We start from the raw sequence: 23,127 nt of genomic DNA, 5'->3' as shown, positions 1-23,127 counted from the left end.
AAATCTGAAGTAACACTAAATTTTTTGTGTTTTTTAATTCCAATGTATAATTTTAATATGTGCTACAAAAATATTTGAATATGTATTTCTTTTCCGGCAATGATATTGTGATAATGGGACTGTTTTTTTTATTATATACATCTGGCACAGTATATAACACCCACAGATCTGGAAAGGATTTGACCACACTGAGAACTGATTGGGAAATTATCCCAATCTTGTTTCCGGTGTCATCCTGCCTGCTGAGATACTTTAAAAGTGTGGTGTGTGACGTCTGTTTTTTTTAGCCTCCTTTCCCAGCCGATGCCTCTTACGGAGAAACGCAGCGTAGGGCGGAGCTACCAAACCAGACGTCACCACACAGCAGCTGACTAGCTTCAATGCAGCAACATCGCTAAACTTTTCCCTTCTTGATTTTCTGCTAAAACCCAGATGCCGGTTATGTTTTTGTTTTTTTAATAAAGAAGTTTTTACTTAATACGCTATGGAGATTTTCCTGCTTTTATAATCCACATATGGCAAGGGACACAACTGAAGTTCCTCTGGCTATATAGAATCAACAGCGTCTGAAGGCGCGAGTCTGCGTCACCAGATCAGTTGTTCCATCCGATCAGCTGTTCTAATCTATGGGACCCCAGCACACCGCTATTCCGATGCCAGTAGAGGATCTTAGGCCGATGGATGATTGAATAAGAGAATTTCATCAGCTGTTCCTACCTGCGGGAGTGGGCACATTTGAGCCTGAAAGATCCCCGTAATAGGGGTCCCATGGATCTGGTAAGCGGCCGCCTTTTTCAATTTATTACAAGATCCCGGTTCGCAGAAAAAGGATCATTTTATCCCAGAAAATATATACTTCTGTTGCAGGACTTTTTTATTTGCCTTCCCTCAACCATTTATTTTCTCAGGGGATGTTTTGCTACATTATAACCATATTATTACACTGAAGGCACAATATTTAACATTTATTTGTTACTTATTATCACTGTTGTCTTAAGGTATAACACATACATACACATATGCAGGCTAAGGGAGGTCCCTCGGCCGGATTATTTTGACAATAGTAGCGCACCTGAGTGTAGTTACCCCTAATCCATGTGCCCAGCCCCTAATCTCCATACAGGGCACCAGACGCATGGATTTTACCACTTCAGCCGGGCCATTTTTTGCGATATGGCACTGCGTCACTTTAACTGACAATTGCGCGGTCGTGTGACGTTGTACCCAAACAAAATTGACATCCTTTTTTCCCACAAATAGAGCTTTCTTTTGGTGGTATTTGATCGCCTCTGCGGTTTTTATTTTTTGCACTATAAATAAAAAAAGGGTGACAGTTTTGAAAAAACACAATATTTTATACTTTTTGCTATAGTAAATATCCCCCCCCCCCAAAATTATTAAAAAATAAATTTCTTCATCAGATTAGGCCGATCTATATTCTTCTACATATTTTTGGTGAAAAAAATCGCAATAAGCATATATTGATTGGTTTGCGCAAAAGTTATAGCGTCTACAAAATAGGGAATAGATTTATGGCATTTTTATTTATTTAAAAACATTTTTTTTTTTTTTTTACTAGTAATGGCGGCGATCTGTGATATTTTTAGCAGGACTGCACCATGCAACATTGCGACGGACAGATCGGACACTTTTGACACTTTTTTGGGACCATTGACATTTATACAGCGATCAGTGCTATAAAAATGCACTGATTACTGTATAAATGTCACTGGCAGAGAAGGGGTTAACACTAGGGGTGATCAAGGGGTTAAATGTGTTCCCTCATGTGTGTTTCTAACTGTGGGGGGATAGGACTGACTAGAGGAGGAGATTGATCGCTGTTTCTGATTAGTAGGAACAGCAGATCTGTTGCTCCTCTCCTATCAGAACGGGGATTTGTGTGTTTACATACACACATTTCCATTCTGGCTCTCGTGCCTGCGATCGCCGGCCACGGGCATCGGGTTCTCCGCCCAGCAAGCCAACCTGCCGCCATATAATGATGGTGGCTGGTCGGCAAATGGTTAATTTGTTTTTATTTTTTTTTTTGAAGCACGTGATTAGAGCTTGAGGCTCTATTTGGCTTCAAAAAGGGTGTGCTGAGGGCGCAGAGCACTGTGCCCTGAGCCCGCCCACTTGTGTGATGTGTGCGGCAGTGGTTGGAGCAGATAAGCAGTGGAGAGGAGGAGTAGAGGAGCAAAGGAGAAGGAGGAGGCGGGGGAGCTGGCGGCAGCCAATGAGCTTGCAGTCTCCGGTGATAACATATGCAGTGCAGAGGCAGAGTTGCCATGTAGCCTGAGCTGGGAGAAGAAAGATGGCAATGTCTGTCATTGGAGTGTGACGCAGCCTGGCTCTGTCCACCTGGCTGCTCTCCTACTGCTTCGTCCATCTGCTGTGGGGCAGCCACGACCGAGGATGGGATAAGTGTGGACCCAGCGTCGGGGGTGGGGTGGGGGGGGGGTTGTTTGTCGCCCCCCCCCCAAAAAAAAAAGGAGCACCAGCCGCCACTGCTCCATTCTGAACAAATGCAAGATAATCCCTACTTCTGAGATGCAATGCCAGTTGTTTCATTTAGTGTACCAATGAAAAGATAAAAGCCCAACATATTCTGTAGTAAGTCACAGCAGGCTTTATTGCAATGCACAAACAATACAAAAACATAAAAAATACACATATGGTTTGTTAGTAAAACCCTAGACTATTTTAGGAAATATTAAAATTTGTGTATTTCCTATATGTTACATATAGTTTGTTGCTGTGCTGTCAATTTATGGCATATGAAAAGCTCAGGAAGTAAAAAATAAAAAGTGATTTGAGAAGGCGGCAACTGAGTGCAGCTATAAAAAAGAACCTAGATTAGGAATGAATCAAAAATATGGGATGCAGAACAACAAGGATTTACAGACTGTCTACATTCCACAGATTTTTGCAAATGTGAGTTTATAATTGTGCTGTTGCCTTGACTCAATTATTAGGTTCATCTGAGAAAACGGTTTTGGATGTAAGTTGTCTATCTGTGCAAATATCCTTTCTTATGCATATCGAATGTCATCTGAAAATAAAAAGATACAATAGATTAGTTTTAGTATGTTGACACAACACAAGGGCATCCTTTCCATTACTGTCCCCAGCAGCCTAGAATTATATCCTGAAAACCAAACTAAAAACAAAAAACTTGTGCCCAGAGGCCACTGTCCAGTAATTTGGCAATAATTTGCATACCTAATGTTTATAGTTTTTGATAAAAGGTCTTTTTTTTATTAAAAAAAAAAAAAAAACTGCTCTACGTATTTATTATAGAATGACAAATGTGGGTTGAAGGCAGTCATGTGATCAGTATATCATAGCTGATCACATGACTGCCTGATCATATGACTGCATCATATGATCAGCATCCGCACTGATTGGTTCACACTTGTCAGTGGGGATCTGAGCTGTCAGTGACTAAAGTCAGTGCTGTCAGTGTCAGGCACTAAATGTCAGCTAGTGGCTCTCAAAGGGGTAGATGTTTATAAAACTATTCTCAGCATGAAGCATTGCTCTGGATATATCTTTATACACAGATTGTGGGCAGGAAAGTACTAAATTAACCACTTCAGCTCCAGAAGGTTTTACCCCATCCATGGCCAGACCATTTTTTGTACTGCGTTACTGGCGATTGCACGGTCATGCAATGCTGTACACCAAAACGACATTGATATCATTTTTCTACACACAAACAGAGCTTTCTTTTAGTGGTATTTAATCACCTCTGTTTTTTTAAATTTTTATTATATACACAAAAAAAGACTGACAATGTTGAAAAAAATAACTAACTGCCACTGACATCCCCAGTGACAATATTACAGTGATCAGTGCTAATAATATGCACTGTCACTGTACTAATGACACTGAGCAGGAAGGGGTTAACATCAAGGGTGATCAAGGGGTTAAATGTGTGCCTAACAAGTGTTTATGTGTGTACTGTGTGCTGCTTTTACTGGGGATCTAGTTGCTTTCATTCCCTGCTTAGCAAACAATGAGATCCCCTGTCACTGGCAGTTAATCATTGGCTAGGATCCAGTGATCAGCATGCGCTGTGACAAATCACAGCATGGGCCTTCTGGGAAATGCAGAATCACATATATACTGTGTATATATGTGATTCTACACTGCCTGCCTGCACTGTAGCAATAAAACTACAGTGCGTGATTGGCAAGCGGTTAATAACTTTGAAAGGGAAAGCATAGTTTATTTTTGTGATATCAGCTGTTATTCCAGGATTTGCCCTAAAGTACTTTTGTATGCCTTTTACATTTTTTTATGCTCACTCTTTCAGATTTTTGTTATTGCATTCAGTGAGATTGCCACATAAGATTACCTACTGCAATGACTTCTATCTGCTTACAACTTATTAAATAAGATATCAGCCACACAGGGAGTGCTTTAATTTCAATCGGTCAGCTGACTAATAGATTTGCATTGTGAGAAAAAGCAGTAAAGCACAACCACTGTGTAGCTCTGCAAAGCAGGAAGCACAGCTTGCATGCGCAATGATCAAATATGGCTGTACTTCATGCTCACAAAGTCACAAATTATATGTAAAAATACAGTTTTTGAAACATGAACATATATTGATTAGACTATTTACATCAAGGTTATCTTTTTACATGCTGTAGGAAGTCAGCCTGCGACAGGGCTAAGAGGGGATTCATTTGGGAAGGGAATACTTCCCCCTTCAGCCCTCCCTATTAAGCTCAGGTGTAAACTCAGAGTGTGTGTATTGAAGTAATGGTGTCAGAGAGGAGGAAGGATCTTTGTGGCTGGTATGAAGCAGGAGGACAGGTAAACACCTAGAGTAAGCTAGGAAATACTTTGACATGCATAGGGGAAGTGTAACTTTTCTGTTGGGACTATTTTATATTTTATTCATTTTTTAAGAAGATACTTTCCCTTTTAACAAATAATTTGATACTAAAAAATGTTTTAACCTTCTGCAGTTGTTTCTAAAACCTGCTCTTGTACCCTTCTTGTATCTCTCTCTTAAGATAGTATAGTAGTGTCATCTTGTGAGTTGAAATCCCTTTTTTTTTCTGTCATATACATATATTTTTGGGGTAATACCCTGTCATGCCACATTAACTTGTCCAGATATGTGACTACTACATCATTCTGGATTCAAGAGACTTAAAGAAGACATCATGCCTTCTGAATCCTGAATAGTGTAGCAGCCAGGTGGCAGGCCTGGTTATTGCGAAATGACAAGATATTATCCCAGTGGGTCTCCATTCCTTCCACTGACTACCAATGATCGGAAATGGTTCCTCTCATTGGCCTTTTGTGGCTGGGGTATTTATTACTCTTACTGACCACTGACACCAGGGTGTTTATTACGCCTACAGACCACTGACGTTGGGGCAATTATTGCTCCCATTGACCTACAAAGCCTGGGCATGTAATACTCCAACTGACCTCCGAAGCCTGGGCATTTATTACACCCACCGACCTTCAAAGACCGGTCATTTATTATTCCATGCGACCTCTGAACCCAGGGCAATTATTTCCCCCATTGACTTCTGAAGCTGGGGAAGTTATTGCATCCACTGACCTTTTGAAGCCTGGGCATTCCAGGAAATTGTTCTCCAAAGTCTAGGCATTTAGTAATCGCACTGTACTCCGATGCCTGGCCATTTATTTCTACCACTGACTACTGATACTGGGACATTCTTTACTTCTACTAACCACTAAGGCCAGGACGTATTTTAGTCTTATTAATGTCTGACATTGAGGTGTTCTTTATCACTCCTACTGGTCAGTCTTCCATTCAAACAGTTAACTGGCCTTTTGTTTAAAAGGTTTGGGGACCCTTGATCTAGAGCAGGGGTCTGCAAACTGTGGCCTGAGGGCCAGATGTGGCCCTTTACTCGCCTTTATCTGGGCTAGTTAAGGGCCACATCTGGCCCTTTACTAGCCTTAGGGCACTAATATGATGCACTGACACCATCAAGGGAGCACTATTTCTTCCACTGATACCAATGATGGGATAGTATTCCTCCAACTAATAGGGGCACTACTCCTTTCTACTGACCACCAACCTTGAGGCCATATTTATTCTCACTGATGCTGGGATCGGGACATTTTCTGCTCCTGCTGGCCACATTCCAGCCCTCCTAAAGTCCTAAGGACAATAAACTGGCCCTTTGTTTGAAAAGTTTGGAGACCCCTGATCTAGAGGTTCTAAAAGGGTCTCACTTTAATCTCCTAGAATTTTCGCTGTAAGGTGAACTGTCTGCCCAAGATGTCTGTTCAGTCTGAAGCCAAGGATAAAAGCTGTAAATTTTAAACATTACCATCTCACAAGTATGAAATGTGTTAGAGCACCTTATCTCCAAATCACGTTATTTCAGAATCATACTCATATTATTACTTGCATATCCTACAAGTAATATGATCTTACTCTTACACAAAACGTGGTAATACAGCTTGCTTTTTTTTTTTTTTTTTTTTCTTTTTTGAGTACTGAGATGTAATATTCAGGTTGCTATTGTCATGTCATACCTTTTGAACTGCAGGGGGCGCTGTACTTTGTCACCGCAAAATCACCTAAAAGAGAAATACATATTGTATATTACACATTTGTTTTCACTCCCAACCCCAGCTTGCCTATAATTAAGGTAATATATTCTTATAAAAAAATTATTTTTAGCTATATGAAGGGACTGGGTATGATGCTAACACAGGAATATGCTGAGAAGAGGAGAAGAGAATACAAGAGATAAATATGGGTGAGAACAAAACGGTGGGTTTGTAGACTGTTCGGTTTTACGGGGCATCATTCTGCCAGGCTGTTTTCTAATGCACATACAGAATGCCTTATTACACAGTAATAATTTGGAAGTGCTGAAAAACAATTGTGACACACTGGCTGCATGCAGAGTCAAAACCAACGCCATTAGGGTGCCCATGCATATTGCAGAATTAGAATATTAGAATCTTAAAGTGGCTCCTTTACTTGTCCCAGGAGCCCTCTGATTCCATCTTTTGGGTTTGGAGAAAGCTAGTGCCTAAACACCCCCTGACACCCCTGATATCTATGGTAATCTGATATTCACCTTGTGGGATGTGCACCAGCCTAGAGTATATGGCCAGCTAAAGTTATTCTAGAGCAGTATAGGATTAGAACCCCCCCGCTAACTGGGGCTCTGTTAGATAGATTTCCCTTCACTTAAGGCTGCCATAGTGTAATGTCTTTATCCCTCCACTGGAGGCTCCGACATTTCTCCTGCAATATTCTAATCTTTCCACTGGGAGCTCTGATATCTCCACAAACTCTGTCGCAGATGGATAACGTCATAACGACATCACCCGGCTGCTCCTCTTGTCCCTACTTAAACAGCCAACACCATTTGCTTGACGTTCGAACCTGAGGCCAGGTAAAGAGCTCCAACAGAAGTCATCTCTCTCTATTAGGCCTGTCAGAGCCCTGACTATCATCTCTCTTTTGGGCCGGTCAGAGCCCCGACTATCCTCTCTCTTTTGGGCCGGTCAGAGCCCCGACTATCATCTCTCTTTTGGGCCGGTCAGAGCCCGACTATCATCTCTCTTTTGGGCCGGTCAGAGCCCCGACTATCATCTCTCTTTTGGGCCGGTCAGAGCCCCGACTATCCTCTCTCTTTTGGGCCGGTCAGAGCCCCGACTATCCTCTCTCTTTTGGGCCGGTCAGAGCCCCGACTATCATCTCTCTTTTGGGCCGGTCAGAGCCCGACTATCATCTCTCTTTTGGGCCGGTCAGAGCCCCGACTATCATCTCTCTTTTGGGCCGGTCAGAGCCCCGACTATCCTCTCTCTTTTGGGCCGGTCAGAGTCCCGACTATCCTCTCTCTTTTGGGCCGGTCAGAGTCCCGACTATCCTCTCTCTTTTGGGCCGGTCAGAGCCCCGACTATCCTCTCTCTTTTGGGCCGGTCAGAGCCCCGACTATCCTCTCTCTTTTGGGCCGGTCAGAGCCCCGACTATCCTCTCTCTTTTGGGCCGGTCAGAGCCCTGACTTCCACCTCTCTTTTGGGCCGGTCAGAGCCCCGTCTTCCACCTCTCTTTTGGGCCGGTCAGAGCCCCGTCTTCCACCTCTCTTTTGGGCCGGTCAGAGCCCCGTCTTCCACCTCTCTTTTGGGCCGGTCAGAGCCCGTCTTCCACCTCTCTTTTGGGCCGGTCAGAGCCCCGTCTTCCACCTCTCTTTTGGGCCGGTCAGAGCCCCGTCTTCCACCTCTCTTTTGGGCCGGTCAGAGCCCCGTCTTCCACCTCTCTTTTGGGCCGGTCAGAGCCCCGTCTTCCACCTCTCTTTTGGGCCGGACAGAGCCCCGTCTTCCACCTCTCTTTTGGGCCGGTCAGAGCCCCGTCTTCCACCTCACTTTTGGGCCGGTCAGAGCCCCGTCTTCCACCTCACTTTTGGGCCGGTCAGAGCCCCGTCTTCCACCTCACTTTTGGGCCGGTCAGAGCCCCGTCTTCCACCTCACTTTTGGGCCGGTCAGAGCCCCGTCTTCCACCTCTCTTTTGGGCCGGTCAGAGCCCCGTCTTCCACCTCTCTTTTGGGCCGGTCAGAGCCCCGTCTTCCACCTCTCTTTTGGGCCGGTCAGAGCCCCGTCTTCCACCTCTCTTTTGGGCCGGTCAGAGCCCCGTCTTCCACCTCTCTTTTGGGCCGGTCAGAGCCCCGTCTTCCACCTCTCTTTTGGGCCGGTCAGAGCCCCGTCTTCCACCTCTCTTTTGGGCCGGTCAGAGCCCCTTCCTCTCTAGTAGTCAGACTCTCCTCTGCCCTACCCACAGTCTACTTACTTTGCCCGAAGAAAACCTTACCTGTTCCTTTCCACATAGGCGACCAGTACATCTCTCAAGAAGCCACTGGGTGACCCCATCTCCAGGAATCCACTCACTGTAAGTATCTTTACATTTCCTATAAACTTTATCCCTGTGTAGTGCTACTAAGCTTAAGTTGCCTCTGAAGCTCCCCGTCGTGGCTGTGTATTACCACTCGAACCGATTGTATTTCCAAACTTATCTGAGTCTTCCTACCTGATAGCTGTTAAGGTTAAAGTTAACTGTTAAGAATATAGTATTCATAGACTTCCTAAACTGTGATCCACACAATCCAACATAGTTCACTGCCTGAAGCATTACACATAGACCATTAATTTTTTTTTGTTCAGCCACACAGATGAAGTGAATGGTGGAATTCCTCCCACTGGACATTGTATTCTGACCTGGCGCTGTCAGAATGCACTGATCAGCAGCTTGCAGCTGCCAATTGGCAAACATTTTCAAGCATATTTATTTGACAGAAGTTGAACAAACGAATTACTTAGTCAAGCAGGGACAGCCACACATTCGATCAGTTGATGGACAGCTTTATTGTCCTGCTCACATGAATCTATTTAATAGATAAGAAGTGAGGGAAAACCTCCTACAGTAACACAGACAGAAATATAAAGTTTCGGGCTGGGTGTAAACATTTAGCCTGGGTTCACACTCCCATGCTAGGTTCATTGGCAACAGATGTGCATTGTAGTACAATGTAATGCATGGTAACACACTATCATTTTGGTGCACTGAATTTCAAACAATAGTACATGCACTTTTTTTTTGGTGTGTTTGATGCATTAGGGAGTTCGCTCAAATTAATAGACTTCCTTTACGCAATACACAGTAATGCAACTTAATGCAACTGACTACAAGAACGCCATGTGTTAGCACAGCGTCCTATAGGTCCCATTAGAAAGAGCAGGGATGCAAACAGACCACGCTATCCCAGATCTGCTTCCTTGCTTAGCGTGGTCAGAAAGACAATGATGATAATGAGGAATGGCAAGCTCATTACATCTGTGACCCCCAATGGAATTTACCCAAGTCGGTGAACCCCAATTTCCCCAAGTTAAACAGTGTATGGTCAATTGGTAAAAGCACAGCGAGGAGCAGGGTACCTGGCTCATAGTAGTCATAGATCCTGGCAGGGGCTGGCTGAAGGTTGCTCAGAGGAATATCTTGTTCAATGGAGAACGTAAAATTCTGTATTTCCTTGGTAAGCTAAGAACAGGAATGGGAAAATGTATAAATGTCCTAAATATACAGTACATCCAGATACACATCATATCAGATTTTATTTTTATAGATGCCACAAGTTAAGTGACTACTATTGCAGAACTCCAATTTATGACCTAAAATTAATTGAACCCTAGGGCTCATGAGCTTTGCTGAGTAGATTGATCTAGCTTTCACTAACAGAGGGCATGGCCCACCACAGCAGAGGGGGCTCTTCTCCTACATACAGTAATGTACAACATTTTAGTCACAGTTTTATAATTGAGTTCAATTTGACTTTAATAATTTTGCAGTAAGGCACAGTGACCCATGAAAAATCATGATGTGTTATCACCCCTGAGAATCTGGGACACATTCATTTGACTTTTTTTGGGGTCTGTGATGAAGGGCTTTTGAAACAGGATTTGCATTTCCATAAGTCCATGGCAATGCAAAACCTACCTGAAGCAGATAAAATGTTTCTGTGTAGAGAGGAGGGAGGTGGCCCGCACCAGGTACCACTACTTGGAGAGACAATGGCAGCAGCCCACCCCAATACTTGCCTGAGCCTGTCTTGATCCACAAGATCCTTGTCTCTCCGGGGACTCGCATTCCTGATTGGCCATTGGCATATGCGGGAGCCATTGGCTCCCGCTGCTGTCAATCACAGCCAGTGAGCCAATCAGGAACCAGAGAGGTTGCCTGCTTGGGTGCCCCACAGCAAGCAGCTTGCTGTGGGGGCACCCGGCAGGAGGGAGGGGCCAGGAGCGCTGGCGTGGGACCCGAGAAGAGGAGGATCCGGGCTCCTCTGTGCAAAACCACTTCATAGAGCAGGTAAGTATGACATGTTTGGTATTTTAAAGAAAAAAAAAAAGCAAGACTTTCATATCCTTTTAACGAAAATACGTTTAATGTTTGTGAGGGAAGGTGTTAAAAAAAAAAAAAAAATATGGAAAAAGGAAAAGGTGGTCACCACATTCTGGAGGTAAAACCTCCTCAAACAATGTCACCGATTAATACGTGAACTGCATACCCTGAATTTTGGATACTAATGCGGGATACCGAACAAAAGTGTGCACTTCACATGGATATGATTTCTGGACGTAATTAATCAGTGACATTGTTTTTATGCTGTGGTGGAGGGACAGTATGTCTGCACCGTGTGGTTAAACCGAGTTTGCATACTCATTTTATTGGAATTATTTTTTTCTGACAACATTAAAGTACATTTTATATTCACCCCAGCAAGTCCAATTTGTTGCCTCATTAACTGCTGGGTTGCCCATCGAGGAGGCTTTACCTCCAGAATGTGATAACCACCTTTTTCCTTTTTCCTGTATGCTCAGTTAGAGGGCAGTGCATCATATTATGTGTTTGGACACGTGGAGTGTAGGGCCCCTTTCACATTGGGGCGGTAGGGGGCGTCGGCGGTAAAACAGCGCTGTTTTACCACGGTATTCGGCCGCTAGCGGTGCGGTTTTAACCCCCCGCTGGCGGCCGAAAAAGGGTTAAAACCCCTCGTATAGCGCGGCTATAGCTAGGCTATATATAGATTTTTTTTCTTCTCCTGCCAGCCTCGGGCTTTCACACTGAACAAACAGCGGAGGCTGTTTAGGGGCGGTTTGCAAGCGCTATTTTTAGCGCAATAACGCCTGCAAACCGCCCCAGTGCGAAAGGGGTCTTACAATAATAATATACTGTGTATCCCCAATCTTTGTTTTTATATGTTAAAAAATGACCTTTCCTCAGTGCCAGATATGATAGGTCATCCACTGTGTCATCAAATTATGAATACAGAAGCATTTCAAACTGATGTCAAATTGATGCCATCAAAAAAAGCCCAAAACCTATGATTTGCCTTGATTTGGAACAAAGCATTGCTCTTTAGACTATATTGCTAAAGAAAGTTATACAAGTAGTAATTAAAGACCAGCTTCAGTTGCTCTTCTGAAATTGAAGTTTCTTTTTTTATTTATTTTTTTTTTAATGTGAGATTTGTAAATGCTGTCTGTCTCTCTTCTTTGCCTTCTGTCTGAAACCCATCATTTGTATGGGAAGTGAGGAGCAATTTCCCAAATGGAAACAGATGGCAATAAAAAATTGACTAAGGTTTTACCCAAAATACATTTTGGCTGGGGCTTGGGTTTAACATTAAATACATTCTCCATAAAACAGCAATATCCATTCTATTTGATTCTACTTCTATAATAAATATGAAATGTAGAGTCAATGAGACATCTCTTGACTGAGACTTTCACATTCTTTCAATCAAAATTTTCAGGGGTATTTTGCACTTCCAACTTTGTAGCAACAGTTTGAGAAGGCACACTTCTGTTCACCCCCTGTGCACAAGTCATAAAAGACATGGTTTAAAGATTTGGTTTGGAGGCCCTCGAATAGTCACAGGCCTGACCTAACCCTATCATGCACCTTTAAGATGAGATGGAACAACAGCAAGCTAGGTCTTCAGGTCTAACATCTGTACCTGACCTCACAAATGCTCATTTGGCTTAATAGGCACAGATTTCTATATACACGCTCCAAAATCTTGTGAAGAATAGAGAAGGCTGATAAGGTTGATAGGGATGGGGGGGGGGGGGGGTATGCAATCTCCATCAAACTCATAAACTAGGTGTGATAGCTGTTCACAACCTTTTGTCCCTATAGTATATTTAATTGCCTTTTGACCACATTCTAAGTCCCTCCAGCCTATGCAAACACAAGGACCTCTTGTGACAGAACGGTCAGGTTGTCAGGAGATGACTGTTTCATGTACTTGGCACTTTTACAGCAAACTCCATTTTTAAAGTAAAATATGCATCTCCCCACCTAACCTGGCTTGAATCAAAAACAAAGAACCCACCCACAATCTCATCAATGTTTTGATCAGTGTTCATCTTTTGCTTTTCTTGGAAGCACTTCTTGGAATAAAAATGATGATTACTATAGGAATATAGGATGTATAATCCTGGGTTTTAGTTCTTCGTAAACCTTGTTCAATTAAGTCGTGTGTTTTTTTTTTTTAATTTTATTATAATTTAATCTTTTCTTTTATTATAAATTTTATAAATATACAAACAAAAATCATCAAATCACATCTTACAAATGAATAATAATATTATCTCGTATATCAAAAATCAATTTCCCACCCTTCCTCCCTTATTAATCTGTTATCCTCTGCAGCATTCTACCTTAACCTATTTCTATCATTGACTGTGAATATTTTTCTGACGTTTTAAACATTCTCCATTTCACCCAGGTTGCCCTATAGTTTTCGATCCGTCCCTGCTCCGCACTGCACAGGTACTCCATATTGTTAATATGGTCCACTCTCTGTAGCCACTTTTTAATACTTGGCTTCTTAGTGCACAGCCATTTTTTTAGGGATAAGACCTTTTGCTGCGTTGAGCAGGAACAGAACCAACGTTTTTTATATTGTTTCCTTGTTTTAGTTGTTCCATGGAACAAACAGTTCCAGGGGTGTTGAGGAATCCTTTCTCCTGTTATTATCTCTGTGTGTTCTAATATACCCCGCCAGTATTCTTTTATCTCTAGGCAGTCCCACCATATGTGCAATGTTGTTCCTTGTTTACAATTCCTCCAACATTGTGGGGACTTATTTGGCTGGATTTTATTGATTCTTTCTGGTGTCAAATGCCAACGTACCATGCACTTATAATTTGCTTCTATCAAGGTTATATCAGATGCGTAGTTGTATACTGCACTTATCTGCGTTTCATCTAATTTTAGGCCCATATCCTGTTCCCATTTTTCAATAGAGGGTAGGGTCCCGTGCCCCTCTAATTCTGTTAAAATTTTGTATATTTGAGATATACCATGTTTTACAGGGTTTTTTGCATTACAGGGCTTTTCCATTGTTAATTCTTTCTCCTCTCTAATTGGTTGAGGGAGTGTTTACAAAATGTTTTATTTGTAAATACTCCCATTCTTTTAAATAAGACCACCCGTGTTTCCTTATTAAATCCTGCTTTGTCATGATTTCCCCGTGTATTACAATATCCTTCAATTGTGCATTTCCCATTTGTTTTCCCATACGTGATCCGTTCTCTGGTGCAAAAAAAATTGTGCCTGCAAGTGAGATTAGTGAGGAATTATATTTCCATTTTTCTTTATAGTAAAGTGTATCCCATATTTGAAGTACTATTTTTACTTATCTTGTGTGTCGTTTTACTATGTGTTCTATATTTCGGTGGTATCCAAATAATTTTTTGAAGTTGTGTCCCATAGAGTGTATCTTCCATCTTTACCCACCTCTTTTTAGTGGTTAAATTGGCCCATTCAACTAATCTAGCTAATGTAATTGCTTTATAGTTCCTGTCCACATACGGGAGTGCCATCCCTCCCTTTTTTTTTTTTTTTTTTTTTTCCTACTTAACAAATTATTTATCCTAGGTTTTTAATTCTGCCATATGTATTTCAGAAATCTTGTTTTTATTAGCTTAGAAAAGCTTGATGGTATTCCTATCGGGAGCATCTGGAATTTATATATTTTTGGTAAGATCACCATTTTTAGCATGTTTATTCTCCCTACCCATGAGATTGGACTTCTTGCTATATTTTTTATCTGTTTTTTAATTTCATTAAGTAGCGGAATAAAGTTGGCTTGGTATAACTTATCTTCGGTAGATGTTATTTTAATTCCTAGGTATGCTATTTCTTCTTTTTCCCAAGTAAAAGGGAATTCTTGTTGTAATAATTTTTCCTCCTTTTTATTTATTCCTAGATATTAGTTTCTATAGGAATTATCTTAAAGGTCGAAAGTGGTCCGTAATCCTTCAACTCTTTAATTAGGCAGACAGCCTTGGTTTGGTCATATATAGGAGTATGTCGTCTGCATACGCTGCAACTTTATGCTCTTCTTCTCCCAGTTTTACTCCCCCCTATGTCCACATTATTTTGTATTTTTGTTAATAGAGGTCCTAGTGCGTACATACAGGAGTGGCGAGAGCGGGCACCCCTGTCTTGTCCCGTTGAACAGCAGACGACATACTCCCATTGACCCCCCCACCCTGGCTGTTGGATGTTTTATATAGGTTACTTATCCATCTCATAATTCTTGGTCCCAGTCCTATATGCCGAAGTGTTTCCATCATAAAACCCCAGTGTCGTGCACCGTAGAATGAAATGTATAGTCCAGTCGATTGAATGCCTTTTCGGCATTGATTGATAATACGATCATTGGGGGCCTGCAGTCCCCAATTTTTTTTCATTAGTAGCATGGTTCTTATACTATTGTCCCTACCCTCTCTTCCTGTTACGAAACCGGCTTGATCAACGTTTATCAGTTCCGGCATGAAGTTTTTTATTCTCAACGCCAGAATTTTTGCGTATAGTTTTGTGTCGGCATTTAGTAACGATATGGGCCGATAATTAGAGCAAATAGTTTTGTCCTTCCCTGGCTTTGGTATGACAGAAATATTTGCCAGAAGGGATTCCTTTCTTATTTCCTCACTCTCCCCTATTTAAATAATTACATAATTCTGGGACAAGTTGTTCTTTGAATCTTTTGTAATATTTAATTGAAAAGCCATCTGGGCCTGGGCTTTTCCCCCCCTGGTGTTTCCTTTAAGGCTTTATAAATTTCATCCTGGGTAATTGGATCATCTAGTAGTTCTGCTTTTTCTGCTGTTATTTTTGGTAGTTTAACTTCCGCTAGATATTCCTGTATTTTAGATTTCTAATCTCTTCCTCTTTTGGTGTCTCCTTATTTCTAATTGCATATAATGCACTGTAATATGCTTTAAAGGCATTAGCTATCTCAGTTGTTTTATATTTCATTTCACCTTTCTCATTTTTTCATCTTTTCAATATAGTTTAAGGTTTTCTTTTTTCTTTTGATATTTTTGCTAGATATTTCCCGGGCTTATTCCCCACATGTACCTTTCTTTCGCCACATTCTTGCATACTTTCCTAGTTTCTTGCTCCATCATCTTCTGGTGTGTATCTGTGTCTAGTTGTGTTTTGTGATTTTGCTCCAACTCATGTAATTCCTTTATTATGTTTTTCATTTTTAACTCTTTCTTTTCTTTTTTTTTTTTTTTTTCTTTTCCCAGCTCCAATGGAGATCAATTTCCCCCAGATGTAGGCCTTATGGGCCTCCCAGATTGTTGCCTTTGACACATCTGGTGTGTCTTTTTTATATTAAAGTATTGTTCACTCTCAGCCTTTATTATTCTTCCCACTTCTTCATCGCTGATAAGTCTCCAAACCCCTTTTCTCCGCTCCATATCTCTAAATCTTATTTTTACTGTTACTGGAGCATGGTGAGACAGAGATTATTTCAATCGCTGCCTCAGTCACATGCTCCAGTATTTCATGGTCTACTAAGATATAATCCAATCTCGCATATGTGTCGTGCACCGTAGAATGAAATGTATAGTCCTTTCTCCTTGGATATTTTATTCTCTATATATTGAGAAGTTGATGACTATGCATTTTTTTTTTTTTTTTTTTAATCAATCTTAATTGTTTATTTTCTTGGCACGGTGCACGTGACGTACTATCGAGATCATGGTCCATTGAGGTATTAAAATCTCCTGCTAGGATTAGATGACCTTGTTTAACTTCTGTGAGAGCGTTCAAAATTCCATTTATGTATGTTTTTGGGCATTTATTAGGACAGTATGCATTTGCTAGCGTGTACCTTAATCCCTGAAGAGTCCCTTTTAGAAATAAAAAGCGGCCCTCTGGGTCTACTTTCCTTTCTTCCAGGATAAAACTAATGTTTCTTGCTATTCCAGTAGCGACTCCTTTTGCCCTCTTGTTTGGGGAATCAGCATAGTACCAAGTTGGAATCGCACATTAATATAATTTAGTATTTGAATCAAGCGATATATGCTTCTCCTGTAGGAAGATTATAACTGCAAAGTACCTCTCCACCTCTTTAAGCACAATATGTCTTTTTTCAGGGGAGTTCAACCCTCTTACATTATATGTAATAAACTTAACGTCTGTCATTATCTAGTTTGCTAAAGTTTCTTATTTTCGCAAGTAATTGAGGACAAACAGATCTTCTATCCCCCCCCCCTTCAACCCCTCTCTCCCACCAAACCCTTCTCCCTCCCCCTCCACCACCCAATCCCCCTGCCCCGGCGTCAGATGGAATCTTGACCCCTTGGTCTGGAGCACTTTCCTGGAGATCACCTTGTCCTTTTTGCTCCCTTTGACCTGAGGTGGAGTTCTGTTTTGGAGTTGTCGGGACTCATCCCACCTACTACCAGTGAGATGGTACCAGAGCCTGCCAGGAGTCCAGGTCCCTGACTCCCTGTTGTTTAATTTTAGTCTTCATGTTTCCTTCTAGGCCCACCCCCCACACACACCTCCCAAGTCTCTCATGGGGAAAAAAAAAGTTTCTTTGCAACTATTTATGCTGTATAGTCTTTCGGTATGGGAAATTCCAATTTTCTGCAAAATTCTGCGGTGTCTTCTATGAATCTCATCTAGCTGTACGTCCCATTTTTCCTGCCAATTAGACCTGATGGAAAACCCCAGTTGTACTGGACATCATTCTCACATAAAATTGCTAGTTTTAGAGCTCTCCTTCTTTTCAAAGTTTCCTGTGATAAGTCTTAATACAATTGAATGCGATTTCCCTCTCAGATTTCGCTATAGGTCATTTTTGTCTTCCCAGATCTTGAATCGCACAATAATGTCTCTTGGATTTTCCTGTGGGAGTTCTTTTGGCTTTTTTTTTTTATCCTATGGGCTCTCTCGATTTTTTTTTTTTTTTTTTTTTTTTATTGGATTTGTTATTTCTTTGTTTATCAAAGGATTACATATCTTTTTTATGACATCTGTTAGATCCTCTTGGTGGGAGGTTTCCGGTACACCACATATCCTTATGTTTTTTTCTTCTATCCCTATTTTCTTGATCCTCTAATTTTATATGCTAGTTCTTGTTGTATTTTTTTCAAGGATTTAATTTCTGCTTCTAATTTCCCCATATTGATACTGTTACTTTCGATTGTTTTTTCCACTTCTTCTTCTTCCACACGTTCTAAGATATTTATTATGTTTCAGTTTTCAAGGATTTTTCCAGAGCTGCAAACATAGATGCGATTTTAATTTTTAGTCGGTAAGGAGGGGTTATCTTGCTGCAGCTGTTCACCTTTTGGTTCAGGCTCTAAATCTAGTTCTTGTTCAATTCTAGATTCTGAGAGTGTATCACTCTCATATGTTATTTTGTTTTGCAATTTTTTTTTTTCTTCTTCTTGTTCTCAATCTGGCTACTTTTTAGTGGTTTGTTGCTTTTCCATCGATTGCTTCTCTACATTTCCCACTTGTGTGACATACTTTTTCATTGGACCTGGGCTGGTGGTCAAACTTAGGCGGGGTAATTAGGGGGTTGCACCTCCTCTGGCTGCCTTCCTCCTCATTGTTCCTTTGGAATTACTGTTCTTCTCTAATCCCTTTATTTTTATTAAAGTCCATAACTTGTATGTTCAGATCGTAAATATAATCTTTGACTGGTTACGTTGGAGGGATGGTGGAATTCTCCTACTCTCTTCCCTCTTCTTTCCCCCTCCTCCGATTCCCCTTCGCTGCTCTCTGCTTCGTTTAATAGTTTATCATAGGCAAGTGAAGTGCACTTTTTAGTCCATCTGAAAAACTTATGGTCGCACCCTGCTCCCTTCTAGGGGTCATTTGACTATCACGTCTCCCTTGCGGTCGAATGTGCAGTGTTTATATACTCCAGGGAAACTGTATTTTCATGGATTTTACATTTATCGCCTATGTCTGTCCCGGGTTATTTATTTTGTAGGTAAGTTTATAGTGTAACTATTCATAAATGACGTGATATTATTACACTGTGGTGTTCATGTTGAAGATAACATTTCTTATGCACGTGGTAAGCGTAAGATTGTTTCACAGCGTAGCATATCTATAAACTATTTTATGCTGTAGTCACCGGGACAGAAGGGGTGCTGTCCTAGGGGAAGGTGACTGACGCTCTTTGTCTACCCGCTCTCCCTACAGACTGACAAGTCGACTGATTCAGTATTTTAGCTTACCAAGGGGAGCGAGGAGCGTCTGGGGTTGCGGCAGTTGGCAGTCTGCCTCGTTCTCCTCTTACAAGCCAGACCTCCAAAGAGGCCGTCCCGTCCCACAAGTCCAGACCCAGGGAACACTCCTAACTCCTCCAGCGAGGGCAGCGCTCCTACATGTAAAGCAACTAACCTTTAGTTGTCCCCTTTCCGTCCGCGGGAGTGATTGGAGTGAAGCTGAAGGGGGGGGGGGGTGGAGGGCAGCCGGACAAGTTCAGGCAGTCATGATTGGATCCTTTAGCAGGGAGCGAGACCTGGTTCTCCCCTGCATGCTCTAGGTGAGGACGCGCGCCATTACTAGGCTACTCCCTCAGAGAGCCCGATCAGTTAAGCTGTCTTCACACTGTCATGCTATCAGTCCATATAGTCTGCTGCTTTTTTCTTTGATTTATATGCAGACCATTGAACAATCATGCCAAATAGTTTTTCTCATGCAAATTTTTGAGGCATCCAATACATTCTAGTGCCATCAATTTCACTTATTCTTCATTACCAATCATACCCTTATAAACCTGTTACAGAAATTACCGTTTCAAAGTAGACAACAACTTTGTTGGGATGGCTTTCTGTCCTCTGAATTATTCTGTTGTTTGACAGCTGAAAAAAAAAAAAAAAGAAGCATGTGAAATGTCAATGTTATGTCATGGCAGGGCTGACCACAAAAAACAGGCATAAAATCAGCATAATTACCTGTTTGACACTAGCCTTTACTGGAATGTACCCAGATGGCAGCTTTATTTCTACTATCGCCATGTTGGAGTTCACCCGATTGCCAGTGTAGCTGTAGGGAAAAGAGAAAAAAAATATTTTAAAGGAAATGTGTAGTGATTTTTGTATACAATGTTATTGTGGGCATGATTAAGGAAGCTTTATTTTTTAAATTTTTTAAGGTGAATAAGAACTATTGGTCTCAGCTCCTTTTTCACATATTTGAGGTTGGCTCCATCCCAAGTTTTAATTGGACACAGTAAGCCTCAAGGCAGTCGGATTCTGCTATGCTGTCTCTTTAATTATCTCAATATGCAACTGTCATGTATCAAATGTTCACTGTAAAACAATAATATTGTGTGTGTGTGTGTGTGTGTGTGTGTGTGTGTGTGTGTGTGTGTGTATATATATTTATATATATATATATATATATATAGTATTAAAATGTATAAATATTTTTTTATATATAAGTTCCAGTTTGAATTTAACTTTTTATTAACTTAATAAAAGCATGCAAAAATTAAAATGGATCTATTTTTAAATGAAACCACTATTGTTTCCCTTTACCAGAAATGGATTTCTACTATGATTTTTTTTGCTGATGACAGATACAGTAAGATAAAGATTGTGCAGTGCAAAATGTTTCAAGTAAGTTTTTTTTTATTTATTTATTTTTTAAATCAATTGTTTCACGTTTATTTAAAATGTATGATTTAAATAAGTATATAATAAGTTAAATTGATATTTTGTATAATTAACTTAACTATGAAGAAATAGATGTATTAAATTTATGGGTTCCCTTTCACAGAGCTGGACTTTTACTTATGCAGCGTACACACGAGCGGGCTTTTCAACCGGACTGGTCCGAAGGACCGAGTCCGGTCGACAATCCGATCGTGTGTGGGCTTCATCGGACCTTCAGCTGACTTTTCCAGTCGAAAATCTGATGGACTTTGCATTTGAAACATGCTTCAAATCTTTCCGACGGACTCGAGTCCGGTTGAAAAATCCACTCATCTGTATGCTAGTCCGATGGACGAAAACCAACGCTAGGGCAGCTATTGGCTACTGGCTATCAACTTCCTTATTTTAGTCCGGTCGTACGTCATCACGTACGAATCCGTTGGACTTTGGTGTGATCGTGTGTGGGAAAGTCCGTTCGTTCAAAAGTCTGACGAAAGTCCGTCAGAATGGTCGTCGGACTTTTGTTGCCGAAAAGTCTGCTCGTGTGTACACGGCCTTATGCTTGTTGTTAATGACAGATCCAGTAGGATAAAGATTGTGTCGTGCACAATGTGTCAAGTCGGTTTTATTTTTCTGACCTGTGCTGCAAAAAAAAAATTCAAGGGAAAATCGAACAATAAACATATCCTATGACAAAGGTCATGTAAATCATGGTGCCTCTACAATTCTTCATTGTGTTCCCAAATGACCCAGACAGATCAGCCCACTGCTGCAGCCTCTTGCTTTCTACAAAGTTACAATATATAAGAAAATAAATGTTATTGGATCCTTTGCAGATACAGATGGGTGTCTCCAATCCCTAATAATGTATGGAAAAATATTGATAAAATTCAGGGGAAGTCTAAGCTGCCCCTAAAGAGTGGGATTTTTGAGGGAGACAATTACATCTGTATAATAAGGCAAGCACACAGTCATAAAGATTAATAAAGAATTTATTGATACAAAATTATATAATATTAATATAAAATCACAAAGTCCACATAATACATAGTTGATAAGTTACTTGGATGTATTATTTCACAAGATGCTTGAATATGCAGAGAGCCGACATGTTTCGCAGTTTCCTGCTTCTTCAAAAGGCGTCGCATGCATCTATACATTCATCCGGTCAGAGATTGCAAATGCCTGCGGGAGCTATGTGTGGCGAAGGCTCATGATCAAACCCCGGTTCTCAAATTCAGCCAACCAAGACCGTTGCCCTGTGGAAGCCAGATCCATAAAGGGCTGGATAGTGGGATGTTGGATCACGCAATGGCCAGAATATCAGGAAAATATATTGACCATGCCATTATTCTGTGAGATGTCCCGCAAACCACGACTCCACGGTGGAGGTATGTCCGCCCGCTGCGCGCTCACTGTCTCCACTTCCGTGTCACATAGTGGAGACAGTGAGCGCACAGCACAGCGGGCGGACATACCTCTGCCGTGGAGTCGTGGTTTGAAGAAGCAGGAAACTGCGAAACATGTCGGCTCTCTGCATATTCAAGCATCTTGTGAAATGATACATCCAAGTATCACTTATCAACTATGTATTAAGTGGACTTTGTAATTTTATATTAATATGAATTCTATTCTTGGATGAATAATAAATTTTATATATAGAGTAAGAGATTATTATATGCGATTTATATAGCGCCAACAGTTTACGCATCGCTTTACAATGTATAGGGGGGACAACACAGTTACAGTACAGTTTAATACAAAAGGTACAGGAGGGCCCTGCTCGTAGAGCTTACATTCTAAAAGGAGGGGGTGGTGGTACAAAAGGTAATAGCTGCAGAGAATGATTTGATGGGGGTGATTTGATGCAGAGATCATGTAGCCTTGAAAAATGGAACACAACTTCAATGGGTAGAGAAATGAAGTTTGGGCTTACAGTAGCTACTGTACATGAGCATTTTTAACCTTTTTTCATCTAGATCCTAAAACATTTTTAGCTTTGGATAGAGAAGGGAAAGATTAGCACCCATTATCCATTATTATTATTATTATTATTATTACTGTGTGATTCCCTCTCTGTTTGTCCTGGTGACCATTGTCACCAAATCAGATAGTAATGGAAATCTAAAACTTTACAGTTGGCACCATAACAAGTAAGGGTTATTCTTCCAATAGGGACACTTGTTCTGGTCTAAGAGGGGGAATTCTCTTCACTTTGTAGAACTTTCCTTTTACCTCCTGTTGAGTATCCAAAATGAGAAGTGAAGGAAATCTCCAACTGGGAGAACTGACCCAAGCACTGGCATTTAGACTCACCTTACATTGACCGAAATGCCAAAAGACTTGAAGGATTTGGGGCTACATATCTTCGGTACTGTAGTTACTGTGATGGTAAATGGAGCTTCACCTTCAGGAGGAGGAATGTTGTATTTCAGAGTACTCTATAAAACAATTTGGCTTATTTATATTCACAATAAATACACATTTAGCAATAAGCCAACAGCAAACAATTAGATGCTTTCTAACAATTAAAGTATGGGATTTGAAGAGGGTTGCTTTCTGCCACACACACCCTGGTCCTGGTGTCTCTTCCTGGCATGCCTGTATGAATTGGTAGATTCTGGC

The 23,127-nt window shown here is 41.2% G+C and overlaps 1 protein-coding gene across 2 annotated transcripts in view; it reads right to left on the bottom strand.

Moving 5' to 3' along the window:
• Nucleotides 1–2,606: 2,606 nt before the first annotated feature.
• LOC141105863 (alpha-2-macroglobulin-like) overlaps nucleotides 2,607–23,127 on the bottom strand; it is a 127,175-nt gene continuing 106,654 nt past the window's right edge. For both annotated transcript variants that reach the window (XM_073596016.1, XM_073596017.1), the window contains exons 31-36: nucleotides 22,819–22,943; nucleotides 19,801–19,891; nucleotides 19,639–19,707; nucleotides 9,949–10,051; nucleotides 6,538–6,582; nucleotides 2,607–3,052 (exon numbers count right to left, since the gene is read on the bottom strand). In XM_073596016.1, coding sequence (XP_073452117.1) covers nucleotides 3,033–3,052; nucleotides 6,538–6,582; nucleotides 9,949–10,051; nucleotides 19,639–19,707; nucleotides 19,801–19,891; nucleotides 22,819–22,943 — 453 coding nt within the window. In that variant the 3' untranslated portion in view covers nucleotides 2,607–3,032. The remainder of the gene's footprint in view (nucleotides 3,053–6,537; nucleotides 6,583–9,948; nucleotides 10,052–19,638; nucleotides 19,708–19,800; nucleotides 19,892–22,818; nucleotides 22,944–23,127) is intronic.

Source organism: Aquarana catesbeiana, linkage group LG08 (genome assembly GCF_042186555.1).
Source record: "Aquarana catesbeiana isolate 2022-GZ linkage group LG08, ASM4218655v1, whole genome shotgun sequence".
Classification (NCBI taxonomy): domain Eukaryota; kingdom Metazoa; phylum Chordata; class Amphibia; order Anura; family Ranidae; genus Aquarana; species Aquarana catesbeiana.
Note: the sequence above shows the minus strand (reverse complement) of the source record. Positions and strands in the feature narration are given on the sequence as shown.